A 16533-nucleotide genomic window follows, 5' to 3' on the forward strand; every position below is an offset into this window, starting at 1 on the left:
TACAATATTATTGGTATTACCATAGAGCCTAAGAGCCCTAGGCAAGGAGCAGGCCCCACTGTGCTAGGGGCTGTGCGAACACACAACAAAAGAGCAGCTAAATCAGGGTTCTCAACCTTGTTCTTACCGAGCCCTCCCCCGGCCCATAAAAACTCCAGGCCCAGCTGTACCACAGCACCTGTTGTTCTGCATATAAAAGCCAGGGCCAGTGTTAAGGGATAGCAAGCAGGGCAGTTGCCCGAAGCCTCATGCCACAGAGCCCACCACAAAGCTAAGTTATTCAGACTTCAACTTCAACCTTGGGTGGTGCTCAGGGCATGGGCTGCAGTCCTGTGCATTGGGGCTTTGGCTTTCTGCCCTGGGCCCTAGCAAATCTAATGCCAGCCATGCTTGGTGGACCCCCTGAAACCTGCCCACGTCCCCCCGACCTCTGGTTGAGAACCACTGAGCTAAATCATCCTGTGAAAGGATTGGGTGAAGCCTCTCGGCCAGGTGAAGATTATGTGTTCCCCACTGCTATGGCAATCTGCATATCCAGGAGTAGGGGGGCCTTAGTCTAGCAAGACCCCAAGGTTTTGCACCACCTTTACCATCTGTGGTCTGATGCCCTCAGTCATTGCCAATTTCCTCAAAATGTTTCCCCTTTTCTATCAGCACCACTGCTGCCTTTCCCAGATGGAGCTGGCCACTGTGTTTTATCCATCAGCTGCTTTCTTCCCCGCACTGGGATAGCCTGCATTGGTGGAGACTGTATCAGTAGAGAAGAGGTGCCACAATCTGTCATTCACATACATGTCACAATCTCTCCAGTCTCTTATGTGGATCTTAGCTAGGATGGAGAGAGCACGGAGTCGCGTGGTAGGGAGTGTGGCCCCCTCAGTATCAATGCCTGCAGTGGAGTCTAGCAGAATAGGCTGAGAGGTAGGTTTGCTGTCGGTAGCCAGAATAAGGTTGTCCATCAGCGAGGCCAGTTGTGTGCTGTGTCCTGGCCGGAGGCCTGGTGATGAGTCTAGAATGTTGGCAGAGGACACCATGGAGAAAGCCAGGTTTAGACCCGGAGCAATAAGAAAGATCTTAGAGGTGTGTAGGCCTCTCGGACCGCATTCTTGGTATCTGGTAACTCCTTTGATGGACATGGATCTCAATTATGAAGAGGACCAGCCAAGTGTCCTTTGCCAGACTTCGCCAGACATTCCTTGTTCAGAATCTCCACAGCCTCTGAACGGGTAACTGGCCAAACGCCACCAGAAAAGTCTTGCGCATCTTACATCCAAGGGGGCTGCTGCTCTACAATTCAACACACAGAGGTGCGTGTGTCTGCAATTATCTAGAGACCATGACACACACATTCATCGACCAGGAGACACAAACTTAGCTTCATCCATCCCTACACACTCACCTTCATGTCCCCACCTCCGAATGGGCATCCGCCTGTTCTCGGGCGCCCCCAGTCCACCTGCGGTGCAGACTCTACCCTGGGCACGGGGGGAACAACCCTTCCGGCAGGAGGCAGAGCGGCTCGGGGGCTGCCGCCGGCAGGAGGCACCAATCACCCCTGCAGCGCTGAGTGTTGGGAGCCGAGCCGACCCCGCACCGCAGGAGCCGGCTGCCCGGGGCTCGCCCGCCGGAGGGACGGCAGGAGGCAGCGCGCCCGGAGCCAGCCTGCAGGCGGGGGGCGCGCCCCTCGGGGTGGGATTGTGACATGGGCGGGGGCGCAGGTCGTGGCCCCGCGGGCCCAGCTCAGCGGCGGGCGGCCATGGAGCCGCAGGAGCAGTCGGGGCGGGCGGACGCCGCCGAGCCCGGGGCGAGCCCGGACGGGGCGTTCCAGGCCGTGGTGCAGCGGACGCAGGTGCTGCTGCTGGCCGGGGAGACGTGGGAGCCGGACCGCGCCCAGGCCGCGCTCAGCTCCTTCGCCCACGAGGTGCTGCCCGTGGCCCGCCGGCCGCCCAGCCCCGCGCCGCCCAGCGCGCCCCCGGCCGGGCAGCTCATCTTCTTCCTGTGCCGCGCCCCGTCGCTGCGGGGCCGGGCCGAGCGGCTGCGGGAGGTGCTGCGGGGCGTGCGGGAGCAGAGCCGCGGCGCGCCCGCCGCCCTGGTGGGGGTGATCGTGCAGCCCCGGCCCGAGGAGGAGGCGGAGGCCCGCCGCCGCCTGGAGGAGCTGCTCCTCGAGGTCTTCCAGCCGCCGGGGCCGGGCGCCGCGCCGCGGGTCGAGGTGCACACGGCCGTGTTCCGCCCCGGCCGGCCCGAGGGGGCCCTGGAGGTGAAGAAAGCCGCTTGCGAGGCCGTGCGGGAAGAGCCAGGTGCGGCGGGGGCTGGCGGGGCTGTGGCTCGGGGGCGGTGGGGGCTGCCTGGGGCCGGGCCGGGGCTGGGGCGCAGAGGTGGGCCCGGGGCTGGGGGTCTCCCTGGTAATGCCCCGAGCCCGGATCTTAGGCCCCGTTGGGACGCGCTCTCGGGCCGCTCTGCACATAGAGACTAGACCAGCAGAGCCGGGCGCTGCTCAGGGCTGCGACAAGTGAGAGGCCCTGAGCCGTGCTCAGGTCAGCCCAACCGCAGCGTAGCCAGGGCTCGGTGGAGGGAAGAGTTCTCCCATGGCCCTACCCACAGCCTAGAGAGATGGATTATCTACATCCCTGGGACAAACCCTTAGGGGACGTAGGAAGCATCTACACTATGGTGCCGCGGTGGCCCAGCTGCAGGGTGGTAGCTGTGTCCCTGGAGCCGCTGAAGTGTAGAGAGGCCCTTAGATGGAAGGTGCTGGGAAGGGCAGAGTATTATCACTGCAGCCAATTTCATCTTCAAAAAAAGCACTGATTCCCCCAAGACCTCTCTTCCTTAGCGCATAGAGTGAGTGTGATCCCGGGCGGAGGGACGTGCTCGAGGCTTGTGCCAGAGGAACCTGGACACGGAACTGAAAATCCCACTGGACTTTCTGCCCCAGCACTGCTCTCTGCAGCACTCCGTCGTCTCTCAGCAGGGCTGCCTGGCAGGATCTGCTGTTCGGTTCTTTCCCCGGCGTGTAGCAGCCAAGAGCTCGGCCAGGCTGAATCTCTGGGATGCTGCGATTCCTGGAACAAGCGCCGGTTTTCATTGGGAAATCGAATCGGATTTCAGCTTGAGTCTGACGCGCCGAGTTAGCTGAGGTGATGCTGTGATCAGCGGGACTAGAATCAGTGTCCTGTCATCGTGCTGTGGCTGCACTCCACTAAGAGCTCGGTTAACGCCCCCCCAACTGACAAGCCGCTGAACACAACGTGGCCTTGTCTGTGCTGCCCACTGCCACGCTCAGCATTTTACCTAGTTCAATTGCTACCTATAGTGTGTGAACCGAGTGAGGCGTCCTGGCGATGACAAACCCTGAGGGAGGGTGATGGGAAGAGGAGAAGGATGTGACCAGTGGGTCTCCGGCCTGCATGTATCTATTGGCCCATGATGGGAAGCAGGTCCTTGGCCTCTACTCCTGCCCCATACCCTGATGTAGTGACTACTCAGAGGATGAATAAGGATTCTGTTCCTCAGACCTGAAGAAGGGCTCAGTATGTTTCATAGCTTCTCTCGCTCCCTAGCAGAAGTTGGTCAATTAAAAGCTATTCCCTTACCCTCCTTTGCCTCTCGCAGACCCATGAGAATATGGCTGAGCAATATTTTACTCAGGCTGTGTCCTTTGTGTAGGAATATTACCATTGGGTGGTCCCAGCTTCACCAGCTCCCTGTTTAATGTGCTCTGCATGTTTAATTAATGGAGCGTTTACCCCTTTCCCATGGTCATTAATGAAGATGTGAAATAAATAGGGCAAAACACCTACGCCTCCTCCACTGCCATAAACAACAACTCCTAACTGAATACTGTCCCTTTTATCGTCACGCTTTGTCCACGATCCTTCAGGAAGTGTTTGGTTTGATTGCCAGACAGTGATGAGATTGTGGTGTTAGAGGTTACTCAGCCAGCCGTTGTAAAATTGGAGGAAGGTCACTGGATTATTCCCACAAACTTGATTTCAAGATTCAAGCCAAATTCTGATTTTCCAGACTCCAAATATGTGAATTATTCAAGTTTGTATGTAGCTCTGTGCTTGAAATTTATGATGAATTTGCAATTCCTTTTTACAATTCTGTGATTTTATTGATTTTTTTTTTACCCCAGTTATCCCACAAGACGTTTCTGTTATTGGGATTTACCAATATTGTGACCAACTCTCATCCTTAGAGAGTAGGACTACGACTGGCATAAATCAGACAATCCTCTTAATTGTGCACATTAATGTGCAAAGGCTGTCTGCATCTTCCACTCACCCTGGAGTTCCCCTTCTGGAAAAACTGGCCCATATGAGCCAGTCATCCAGATAGGAAATACCATACGAGCCTTACATTTGCAGGGAAACCGCCATCTTCTGAAAGGCTGGAATGCCATGACCAGAGCGGGTGGAAAAGAGCTGAGATGTAGGGTGACTCATAGGATATGCGAATAGGACTTCTTTAAATGTGTCCGGACAGAACGGTCACCCAGACTGCATGCTGTTGGACATGATACCAAATTCTGAGCTCTGCATCAGCACATTTTTGAATTAGCTAAAGAATTTGGCATTTTAGGTCTAGGTCTGATTGCATCTACTTGGCCCCTGAGAATCCTCTTGAAGGTACTCCCACCTACAGCTGCTTTCCCGGTACATAGCCTATGACTCGTATTGCTGCAGAGAAATTGGCACCTCTACGCTGGGAGAAAAGGGATACAGGATTATTTTGGAGAAGGAGGAGGGGAGAGAGAGACGGTGCAGGATCCTGCTCACAGCTGAATAACCCATTTGCCCTGTGTTGTGGCTGCCCATTTTGGCTGAGAAAGGGAACGTGTCATTCTCCTAGTGCCGTGCTCAGAAATGGGAGAGACTGGGTCAGAACTGAAAACCGTGGGAGGCGGGGGCATTTCTGTTGGACTGAAGGACCCGAGGAAGGAAACAGCTTGAATACTGTGTCCAGTTCTGTTCGCCCCATCTCCAAATGGATGTAGTGGAACTGGAAGCAGTTCAGAGAAGATGGTCAAGGGTATGGAATGGCTTCCATATGAGGAGAGAGTACAAAAAATTAGGGCTGTTCAGCTTAGAAAAGAGACACTTACCTGGGGATATGATAGAGCAGGGGCGGGCAAACTACAGCCCAGGGGCCACATCTGGCCCTTGAGGCATTTTAATTCGGCCCTCGAGCTCCCGCCGGGGAGCAGGGTCCTGGGCTTGCCCTGCTCTGGTGCTCCAGCAAGGGAGCAGGGTTGGGGACTTGCCATTGGCTCTGTAGGGTTCCTGGAAGCAGCGGCATGTCCCCCCTCCAGCTCCTACATGTAGAGGCAGCCAGGGGGCTCTGCTCCACACACTGCTCCTGCCCCAAGTGCCACCCCCACAGCTCCCATTGGCTGGGAACTGCAGCCAATGGGAGCTTCAGGGGTGGCACTTGCGGATGGGGCAGCGCACAGAGTCGCCTGGTCATGCCTCCGCATAGGAGCTGGAGGGGGGACATGCCACTGCTTCTGGGAGCTGCTTGAGGTAAGAGCTGCCTGGAGCCTGCACTCCTGACCCCCTCCTGTGCCCCAACCCCCCTGCCTCAGCCCTGATCCCCCTCCTGCCCTCCGAACCCCTTGGTCCCAGCCCAGAGCACCCTCCTGCAACCCAAACTCCTCATCCCCAGCCCCACTCCGGAGCCCTCACCCCTCCCTGCACCCCAACCCCCAATTTTTTGAGCATTCATGGCCCGCCATACAATTTCCATACTCAGATGTGGCCCTTGGGCCAAAAAGTTTGCCCACCCCTCCTGTGATAGAGGCTCTATAAAATAAGGACATAAGAATGGCAGAACTGGGTCAGACCAATGGTCCATCTAGCCCAGTATACTGTCTTCTGACCGTGACCAGTGCCAGATGCTTCAGAAGGAATGAACAGAGCAATTGTTCAGTGATCCCATCCCCTGTTGTCTAGTCCCAGCTTCTGGCATTTGGAGGTTTAGGGACATCTGGAGCATAGGGTTGTATCCGCGACCATCTTTGCTAAAAGCATTGATGGACCTATCCTCTATCTAATTCTTTTTTGAACACAGTTATAGTTTTGGCCTTCACAATATCCCCTGGCAATGAGTTCCACAGATTGACCATGGGTTGTGTGAAGTACTTCCTTATGTTCATTTTAAACCTGTTGCCTATTAACTGCATTGGGTGAGCCCCAGTTCTTGTGCTATGTGAAGGGGTAACTAATACTTCCTGACTGACTTTCCCCACACCATTCATGATTTTATAGACCTCTGTCATATCCCCCCTTAGTCGTCTCTTTTCCAAGGTGAACAGTCCCAGTCTTTTAATTTCTTCTCATACGGAAGTTGTTCCATACCCCTAATGATTTTTGTTGCCCATCTGTGCCTTTTCCAATTCTGAGATATTTTGAGATGGGGTGACCAGAGCTGCACGCAGTATTCAAGGAGTGGGCTTATCCTGGATTTCCATAGTGACATTATGATATTTTCTGTCTTTTTCTCTATCCCTTTCCTTATGGCTCCCAACATTCTTTTATTTTTATTTTTTTTAACTGTTGCTGCATGTTGAGCAAATGTTGTCAGAGAATTATCCATGACCACCACAAGATCTCTTTCTTGAATGGTAACACCTAATTTAGACCCCCATCATTTTGTATGTATAGTTGGGATTATTTTTTCCAATGTGCATTACTTTCATTTATCAACATTGAATTTCATCTGCCATTTTGTTGCCCAGTCACCCAGTTTTGTGAGATCTCTTTGTAACTCTTCACAGTCTGCTTTGGACTTAACTATCTTGAGTAGTTTGGTATCATCTGCAAACTTTGCCACCTCACCGTTTACTCCTTTTCCAGATAATTTATGAACATGTTGAACAGCACAGGTCCTAGTACAGATCCTTGTGGGACCCTGCTATTTACCTCTTTCCATTGGGAAAATGGGCCATTTATTCCTACCCTTTGCTTCCTGTTTTTTAACCAGTTACTGATCCATGAGAGGACCTTCCCTCTTATGCCATGACAGACTATTTTGTTTAAGAGCCTTTAATGTGGAACCTTGTCAAAGGCTTTCTGAAAGTCCAAGTACATTTTGTCCACTGGATCCCACCTTTGTCCACATACTTGTTTATACCCTCAAAGAATTCTAATAGATCGGTGAGGTATTATTGCCCTTTACAAAAGTTCATTTAGTTCTGTTCTTCAATCAGTTTGCCTGGTACTGAAGTTAGTCTTACCAACCTGTAATCACCAGGATCTCCTCTGGAGCCGTTTTTAAAAAATCAGTGTTACCTTACCTCTCCTCCAGTCATCTCATACAGAAGCTGATAGACTCGAGAGGTTACATACCACAGTTAATAATTCTGCAATTATATACACCTCTACCTCGATATAACGCTGTCCTTGGGAGCCAAAAAATCGGACCGCGTTATAGGTGAAACTGCGTTATATCGAACTTGCTTTGATCCGCTGGAGCATGCAGCCTTCCCCCCCACCCCCCAGAGTGCTGCTTTACCACGTTATAGCCGAATTCGTGTTCTATCGGGTCGCGTTATATCGGGGTAGAGGTGTATTTGAGTTCCTTCAGAACTATTGGGTGAATACCATCTGGTTCCAGTGACTTATCACTGTTTATCAATTTGTCCTAAAACATCCTCTATTGACTCTACAATCTAGGACAATTCTTCAGATTTGTCACCTAAAAAGAATGGCTCAGGTGTGGAACTGCCTTGTCGTTCCTGAGTGAGTGCTCCGTTAGCGCCTTGATCGTCCAGTGGCCCAAATGATTATTTGCAGGCCTCTGGCTGCTGATGTATTTCAACATATTTTGGCTGTTAGTTTTGGTGCCTTTTGCTAGTTGCTCTTCATATGTTTGTTTGGGCCGCCTAATTATACTTTTACACTTGCCTGGCCAGAATTAATGCACCTTTCTATTTTCCTCACTATGATTTGACTTCCAATTTTTACAGGATGACTTTTTGAGTCTACCTGCCTATTTTGATCTGCTGTTTAGCCATGGTGGCATTTTTTTGGTCCTCTTACTGTTTGGGGGGGGCGGGGGGCGGGAAGGGAAGGGGCAAATACATTTAGTTTGAGCCTCTATTATGGTGTATTAAATCGTTGCCATGCAGCTTGCAGGCATTTCACTCTTAGTACTATTCCTTTTAATTTACATTTAACGAGCTTCCTCATTTTTGTATAGTTCCCCCTTTTGAAGGGAAATGCTACTGTGGTGGATTTATTTGTTTCCTCCCTACAAGAATGTTAAATTTGATTACGTTATGGTTGCCATTACCAAGCAGTTCAGCTACACTTACCTCTTGGTGAGTGTATCTGAATTTAGGCCTAAATCAAGAATTGCCTCTCCTCTTGTGGATTCCAGGACTAGCTGCTCCAAGAAGCAGTCATTAATGGAGTGTAGATATTTTATGCCTTCATCCCATTGTGAGATGACATATACCCAGTTAATATGGGGTAGTGGAAGTCCTCCATTATTACTGGGTTTTCCTCTCTAATCTCCCTGAGCATTTCACAATCACCGTCATCAGCCTGGTTAAGTGGTCGGTAACATATTCCTACTGTTCTTACTATTCAAGCATGGAATTTCTATCCACAGAGATTCTATGGTACAGTTTGATTCATTGAAGATTTTTACTATATTTGACTCTGGTTTCTTTCACATATAGCATCACCCCTCACCAGAACAGTCTATATATTCCTGTATATTATGTATCCTGGTATTACTGTGTCCCATTGATCATCATTTTCCCATCAAGTTTATGTAATACCTGTTATATCAATATCCTTATTTAATACTAGGCACTCAAGTTCACCCCTGTTCATATTTAGACTTCTACTGTTTGTATATAAGCACTTATAAAATTTGTCAATATTTAGTTGTCTGCTTTCATGTGAGATAATTGAATGGGACTCTTTTTCATTGGACTGTTTCTCTTCAGTTCCTGCCTGTATTTTATCAACTTCTATCCTCTCTTCACTATGATATAGGATATAAATGCTCCCCACGGAATGTCTCTCTCTGAACCGTGGGCTCCTTCACACCTGTCGGCTTCCCCCAGCCCTTAGTTTAAAACTCCTCTATGACATTTTTAATTTTACATGCCAGCAATCTGCTTCCATTTTGGGTTAGGTCAAGTCCATCCTTCCTATATAGGCTCCTTCTTTCCTAAAGGTTTCCCAGTTCCAAATAAACCTAAATCCCTCCTCCCAACACCATCCTCTCATCCACCATTGAGACCTGCAGTTCTGCCTGTCTAACTAGCCCTGAACACAGAACTGGAAGCAATTCAGAGAATGCTCCCGTGTAGGTCCTGAACTTTAATCTCTTACCTAGAAGCCTAAATTTGGCCTCCAGCACCTCTCGTCCACCTTTCCCTATGTCATTGGTACCTACATGTACCATGGCCACTGGTTCCTTCCCAGCATGAATGAGCTGGAAAAAGTGTAATTTACCCATTCCCACAATACAAAAACCAGGCGTCACCCAATGAAATTAATAGGCAGCAGGTTTAATACAGATAAGAGTCAATACTTTTTCACACAATGAACAATTGACTTGTGGAACTCATGGCCAGAAGTATAACTGGGTTCCAAAAAGAACTCGATAAGTTCTTGGAGGACAGGCTCCTCAGTGGCTATCTGCCAAGATGGTCAGGGATGCAACCCCACGCTTGGGCAACCCTAAACCTCTGACTGTGAGGAGCAGGGAGGGGAAGACAGGTGAGAGTCTTTCCAGTATTTCCCTGTTCTGTACATTGTCCCTGAGCTCAGGTACTGGCAACGGTCAGAGACAGGCTATTAGGCTAGATGGACCATTGGTCTGACCCAATATGGCCGTTCTTATGTTCTTAGAATCTGTTTCTGAATTGCTTGTGCTTTCAGGGAGATTGGCAGATGGAGGAGGAAGGTCAAGGGCTAGACCTGAAAAGTTTTTGAGGAAAAACATGAATCTTGATCTGGGATAACATTTTCAAAAGCGTCGATGTCCCATTTTCAACAGTGACTTAGGCACTTTGAAGCCTAATGCTCATTGATAGTCAATAGGACTTAGACTCCTAAGTGACTTCTGAAAATGTGACTTACATTCCTAAGTTACTCAGGTGTTGCTGAAAATGTTACCTCTGATCTTGTTCTGCCAGCTTGTGTCAGGACATGGCTGAGGGGTCTTAAAGGGCTACGACTGCCCCACCAAATCACCACGAGGCCCGAAAGGGGCAGATGCCACTGCACTGGGGATGCAGGATAGTGATCTAGTACCCGCAACAGAGGCTTTTGTGGGTCCACAAGCAGTGCGCCCATGGTCCAGACTGTTGGCCATCGCCCTCGATCCTAGTGTGTATTCGTAGGTATGAAAGTGCTGCACAAACTAATCACAAGGAAAGGACCTGAGAATAGGGTTGCCACGTGTCCAGTTTTCAACTGGAACACCTGGTGGCTCTGGCCAGCACTGCTGACCAGGCCGTTAAATGTCCGGTTGGCAGCGCAGGAGGGCTGGCAGGCTCTCTGCCCAGCTCCGTGAGGCTCCCGGAAGCGGCCAGCATGTCCAGCTCCTTGGTGGAGAGGGAACCATGGGGGCTTTGCACGCTGCCCCTGCCCCGAGCATTGGCTGGGAACCGCGAGTGATGGAGGGAGGGGGGATGGCGTCAGCGGGGTGGGGCCTTGGAGAAGGGGAGTGGGGTAGGGGGCAGGGTTAGGGTGTTTGGTTTTCTGCAATTAGAAAGTTGGCAACCCTACCTGTGAATAGGAGAGCGTTCGGTGCAGTACAGACAGCCACCTCCTGCTGCAGAGGCAGGCAGGGACGGAGCTGGTAGTACCAATGAAGGCTGCTCTCTTCATAACCTGCCGGACTGCAGCAAGGAGGAGGAGCTGCCCCACGAGCCCTGAGCCACGGAAATGTTGCTGGTTTTAACGTTTTGTGGCTGACTGACACGAGCGAACTGCCTGGCGTTCTACAGTGTCATCTTTGCGTTCACATGGGTTTATAAAGGGTTCACTCCTTGGTGCAGGCCTGTCGTTCTGTTCTGGATCTGGCAGCTACCAGCCCAGTGGGACCTGGGTCTTTAATTCTAGCCCCTAGGTGTTATCGCAGTACAAATAACTAATAATGCCAAGCCTCGTAGAGTGGGAAGCATTTCTGCCGTCTTGTGTTTGACACCGTAAGTGTTCATATCAAGATGCGCTGACCTGTTGATAAATTGGATGTAACTTTGAATCCCAGTGGAGCGGTAGCACAAAAGGCCCAGTGTGTGCAGGAGGTTGGGGTTTGGGATGAGGGCTAGTCACTTATCACAGTAGTATCTGAGCACCTTCCAGTTGCACGTTAAACCACATGACATGCATCTATCACATGCCCATTCTCTCATCCCCTGAGAGGGAGAAGGGTGTGCGGTAGTGGGCTTTAGTTTGGAGTTTTTGTCTTACTAAATATATACCCGTGTAGCTAGACGTTGACATTAGAGAAGGCAAAGCCAAAACCATTCTCCTTGTACTGTGAGCGGAAGGTGGGGAGGGCTGGGACAGTCCTTAGTTCCTGGAGAAGTTAATTCCACCGCCTCGGACCAGCCCCTGAGAAAGCTCCGTCTCCCGCTCAGGCGAGCTTTACCCTTATTGTAGAGAGCTCCATTGGGCCAGAGGAGTACTGTGGTCCCCTGAAGCTCTGTTGAAGGGTTGGGGAAGCAATAGAAGGCAGTGGAGAGGCTTATGTCAGCCCTGCTGATTGAGGGAGTGTGTCTGTCATTTGTGAAGTGGGGTCATAACTTAGAGGCCGGGTTAGAGCTTTGGCTGCTAATGGATTCCTGGGGAGTGGCTGTGCTAAGAGTGTTTCTTCCAGCTACGCCTGGCAAGATGAGATGACCATTTCTTTTGGATGAAGAGACCACTGCCATTGTCCGTACCTTTTGAGCTCTACGTTAGGCTGCTGTAACAGGCTCTTTGTGGGGCTGCCTCCTAAGGAAATGTGGAAACTGAAACTGGTGCTTAACATTGCTGCAGATGGTTTGGAGTGGAGCTTCGTACAAGGGGATAGAACACGAAGCTCTGGGGTCTCAACAGGCCGCTCGATGCTTTACACCTGCAGATTGAGGAGCGGGTTTTCGACTCTAAAGCTCGGAGTGGTTTTGGACTCAGTTACCTGAGACTTTCCTCATGTGATCACGGTGGCATTGCAATCGACAGCCAAGCTGCAGCAGGAGTTCCCTGGCTTTTGATGCGGGGAGGTGGCTGGCAGGGCATGCTCAGCGAGGGCCCCTTGACTCTGGGGCTTGCTTCTCCTTTGCTGCACCAAATCCCGGCTTTGTTAACCTTCCCCACAGGTTGCCAAGCCCGTCTCTTTCCCCAGGCCGCGAGGAGAAGGGGGGAGCCGAGAGCTCCCGGGACTGTGACTTTGGGCAGGCTATTAGTCTGAGGGGCAGTCTGTGTGGTTCTGTTGGTTGATGATATTTGAGAATGGGAATTGACTGTAAAGGTACAGTGGACTTGAGGGGGGGCCTGTTCTTCTACACTGAAAAATATAGGTATAGAATTTTTTTTTACAATTTTTCATAACATTTTCTTTGCCAGAAGATGCTGTTTGGGTTTCACGAGCCACCCTCTTCAAAGTCCTGGGGGCGCTCTGCGTGGCATGCGCTGGTATTATCGGAAGCCAGTACATGAACATTCGCACCTGAGACTGGTTCCCATCGGGCCTGCTCCCTGCCTACAGGTGGGTGTCCTTTGACTCTACTTTGCCACGTTACATTTAGCCATTAGCAAACGAATCTGTCCACACCAGTATCCCATTTGCAAAGCAATTTGTCTAACATAGTCTGTATGCCAGACGGAAGCTGGTTAAGTGACTCACGCTGTATTCTAAGTAAAATATGCTTAGCAGTTCATTAGACTTTGGCATCCATAACTAATTACATTTGTAGCATCACTTGTAAGGCCGTGACTCTTACATGGCAATATGCTAGCGTCACAGGGACACTGCCCCAGTGCAGGTGCTGTTCATGGTCTGTGGCCAGTGCCTTTTATCTGTGGATCGCCAAGCCCTTCTCTACATCTGTGGGGCAATCGCAGTAAAACTTTGTTCCCATCAGATAGAGGATGTCTCTCTTCCTGTTCTAAGTACCTTGGGCCCGATTTTTCTGCCCTGGTTCAAGCCCCTTTGCACCACCCAGGTGGCACAAAGGAGCTGAATCTGGCCCTGAGGATTCCCTCGGCATAGCATAGCCAACCCAGACACCAAATACCCCCCACCCTGCCCTGCATAGGGGTGGTGCCCAGGGTGGAGCAGCTGGTGAAATGTCCTATGTACCATTTATATTGCTCTAAGGGCTAGAGTCCAGTTGGGTCGGGGCCCCATTGTGCTCGTCACTGAACAAACATACAGTACGTGACAGTCCCTGCCCCAAAGACCTTACAAATCACACCTGGCCGGTGGGTCCAAGCTAGAGCAGCCCATGTGAATCATGAGATTCATGGAGGTGCAGTTTGCGCCCTTTAGCAGTGCCAAATGTCTCTTGCTACCAGAGAAAATTTGTTACTGGATTTCGAGGGTGGGAAGGTCTTAAATCCACATAGTCATTGCCTGACACACGAGTCCTCACATCTGTGGTTTGTAGAAGCAGCCTTGTTTTGGGTTCACTCTGCTGCCTCTCCAACGGGTGCCCCGACCGCTATTGCTGGAGCTGGGCTGACGTTCTCCAGCCTCTGTCCATAGTTTAGTACGGGGGGATTGTTTGTGCAGGATGGAAACGCTCACCCCTGCTCACCAAAGCCAAGAGAGAAACGACTCTGGTGCTCAAGCTACGGCGAGGGTTTTCCACGGAGTGGAGAGTAAATCAGTTATAACCAAAATCAAACACGTACTGAAGTGCTTTTTCCCTTCAAGCAAAACATAAATATTAACATTAGTGACTAGGCAGCTGGCTCCCCTGTAAACATGTGATGTGTTTTTCTTTAATGGTGTGGTCTGAATCGCTGTCCTGTAGGGAGTGTATAACCATATGGTTTCTAATATATTCATGTTACCTACAGCTCACTACTGCTGTCTCCTAACTTGATGTTTGTGTCCCACCCCCCTTCTTTTTTCTTCAGGCCGCTGTCCATCTGGATCTTAACTACCATCCAAAATAAAAAACATCATCATGTAATATTTGTGTCCGTACCTTTACATTTAAAATTAAAATATTTATCACACTTTAAAACATGAATATGCAGCAGTCACATTTTAGGTCTGACTCCTCGGAACGAATGTCTTTGCTCTAGGAAAAATGGGAACATGTTTGAGATTCTTCTGATATTTCCACTATTTTTCACTTTTTAAATGTCAATTTTCAGTCCCGTGGTTTTCTCCGATCACACTAGCCAATCTTGATAAATGCCGTTATTGACTTCAACATAAAACAGAGCAGATTACTATAGCACATAGCAGCCACCACCTTCATCACAGAACACACAAGACTTTGAATACGCTGCCTTCAAGGGTGGCTCAAAACTGTTTATTCACCAAACAGACACAGTTTAAATATGCCTCTTTCCATACTTACCTCTGTAAAACAATCCCTCAACTGGTGGAAAGACCATCACAATGTGTGCACAGGAGTTCTGTTTGCACATCCTTCCCCAACGGTCGTCATAATGATGGACATCTCTCTGTTATGGTGGGGAATGCATCTAGACGCTCACATGACCCAGGGCAAGTGGACATCACAAGAGGTGATGCTGCACATCAGCCTCCTGGAACTCAGATTGGTCAGATATGCCTGTCTTCATTTCCTACCACTGCCCAGAGCGAACACATAAAGATCATGATGGACAATACATCACGCATGTTTTACAGCAGTTGCCAAGGAGGGGCAAGATCCCCCTCCTTCTGCACCAAGGCTGTCAAGCTTTGGAATTGGTGCATATGCAACCGGATTGTCATCACAGCAGCCTGTCTCCCAGGGGTCAGAATGTGACCGCAGATGCATTCAGCAGGCACATTTTCGAAGACCATGAGTGGGAAATAGACCCCAGTAAATTACACCATGTGTTCTGTCAATGGGGACACCCCTCCGGAAGACTCCTTTGCCACAGAGTTAAACAAGAAATGTACCCACTTCTGCTTGAGGGACAGACTGACTCTCCGGGCCCTGTGGGATACTTTTCACATTCAGTGGTCATCAACTCTCCTGTGCGCATATTTATCACACTTTAAAACGTGAATATGCAGCAGTCACATTTTAGGTCTTACTCCTCGGAACGAATGTCTTTGCTCTAGGAAAAATGGGAACATGTTTGAGATTCTTCTGATATTTCCACTATTTTTCACTTTTTAAATGTCAATTTTCAGTCCCCTGGTTTTCTCCGATCACACTAGCCAATCTTGATAAATGCCGTTACTGACTTCAACATAAAACAGAGCAGATCAACTAGACTGGTTCACTAAGTGATCATCGTATTGTCACTGTGGCTCAGGATTGGGGTTAGTGTGAATGCGTCACTGACGGAAGGACAGCTTTCTCCTGTGAAGAGTAGTTAGTGCAAAAATGAAGTGTGATTTCTGCTCACATGTAAAGGTCCAGTTGAATTGTACAGGTAAATAACACGTGAGTCTTAACATTTATTAACATCAGTCCATCACTTCTGAGATCATATTATTTTATCTAGTTGACCTTTCTACCTCTGTTCAGACTCCTCCATCTGTTACTCCTTCATCAGCCATCTCAACATGACACAACAGTGCAGTGCTGGTAGCAAAAAAAGCAAATGCAATCTTGGGTTGTATTAACAGGAGGATAGCATGCAACATAGACACTGACTTTTGTTTTTGCCTGTGGGTACTTTTGAAGAGGTGTGTGTGTTGGGGGGGGGGGGGAGCGCTCTGCCAGTTTTCGGCAGTTTTCAGCAGATTTATACACTTCTTTCATATTCTAGTTATTGAATGTGTCTGTCATTGGGACCTTTACTATTTTAATAATGATTAAATTGTTATGAATGGCATAATTACATTCTGAACAGGGCTTTGGAGCGGAGCCCAGAGCTGGAGCGCGGACCAGTAGGTTTTTGTCCGGAGCTGGAGCGGAGCAATTCAAAAATTTGAATTTCAGTATATTAAAATAATTGCAATCGTCTACAAGCTATCTTCACTAACTTCCCAGTTTAAAAACATTATGTCTCTGTCATAAACATACAGCTAAGGGTAGCATAAAATCTCTCTTTACCCTGTAAAGGGTTCATTCCTCTTTTACCTGTAAAGGGTTAAGAAGCTCAGATAACCTGGGTGGCACCTGACCAAAAGGACCAATAAGGGGAGAAGATACTTTCAAATCTGTGGGGGAAGGTTATTGTCTCCCGGAGTCAACAAGGAACCAGGGCAGGGAAAATACATCTCCCTAAGCCATATCTAAGCTAAGTATCTAATATTGCAGAAATAGTAAGTAATAGCAAAGAAATGTGTTAGCTTATCTTTTGTTTTAGCTTGTGAATTTTCCCTGTGCTAAGAGGGAGGTTTATCCCTGTTTTTGTAACTTTAAAGTTTTGCCTAGAG

At 49.4% G+C, this 16533-nt stretch overlaps 1 protein-coding gene across 1 annotated transcript; it reads left to right on the forward strand.

Annotated features, from left to right (window-relative positions):
• Positions 1–1702: 1702 nt before the first annotated feature.
• LOC117867679 (uncharacterized protein C2orf72 homolog) lies at positions 1703–14803 on the forward strand. The gene is made up of 3 exons (XM_034752900.1): positions 1703–2297; positions 12579–12720; positions 14097–14803. The coding sequence occupies exons 1-2, from the start codon at positions 1703–1705 to the stop codon at positions 12683–12685; spliced, it is 702 nt and encodes a 233-aa protein (XP_034608791.1). The 3' UTR covers positions 12686–12720; positions 14097–14803.
• The last annotated feature ends 1730 nt before the right edge of the window (positions 14804–16533 follow it).

Source organism: Trachemys scripta, chromosome 18 (assembly GCF_013100865.1).
Source record: "Trachemys scripta elegans isolate TJP31775 chromosome 18, CAS_Tse_1.0, whole genome shotgun sequence".
NCBI classification, from domain to species: domain Eukaryota; kingdom Metazoa; phylum Chordata; order Testudines; family Emydidae; genus Trachemys; species Trachemys scripta.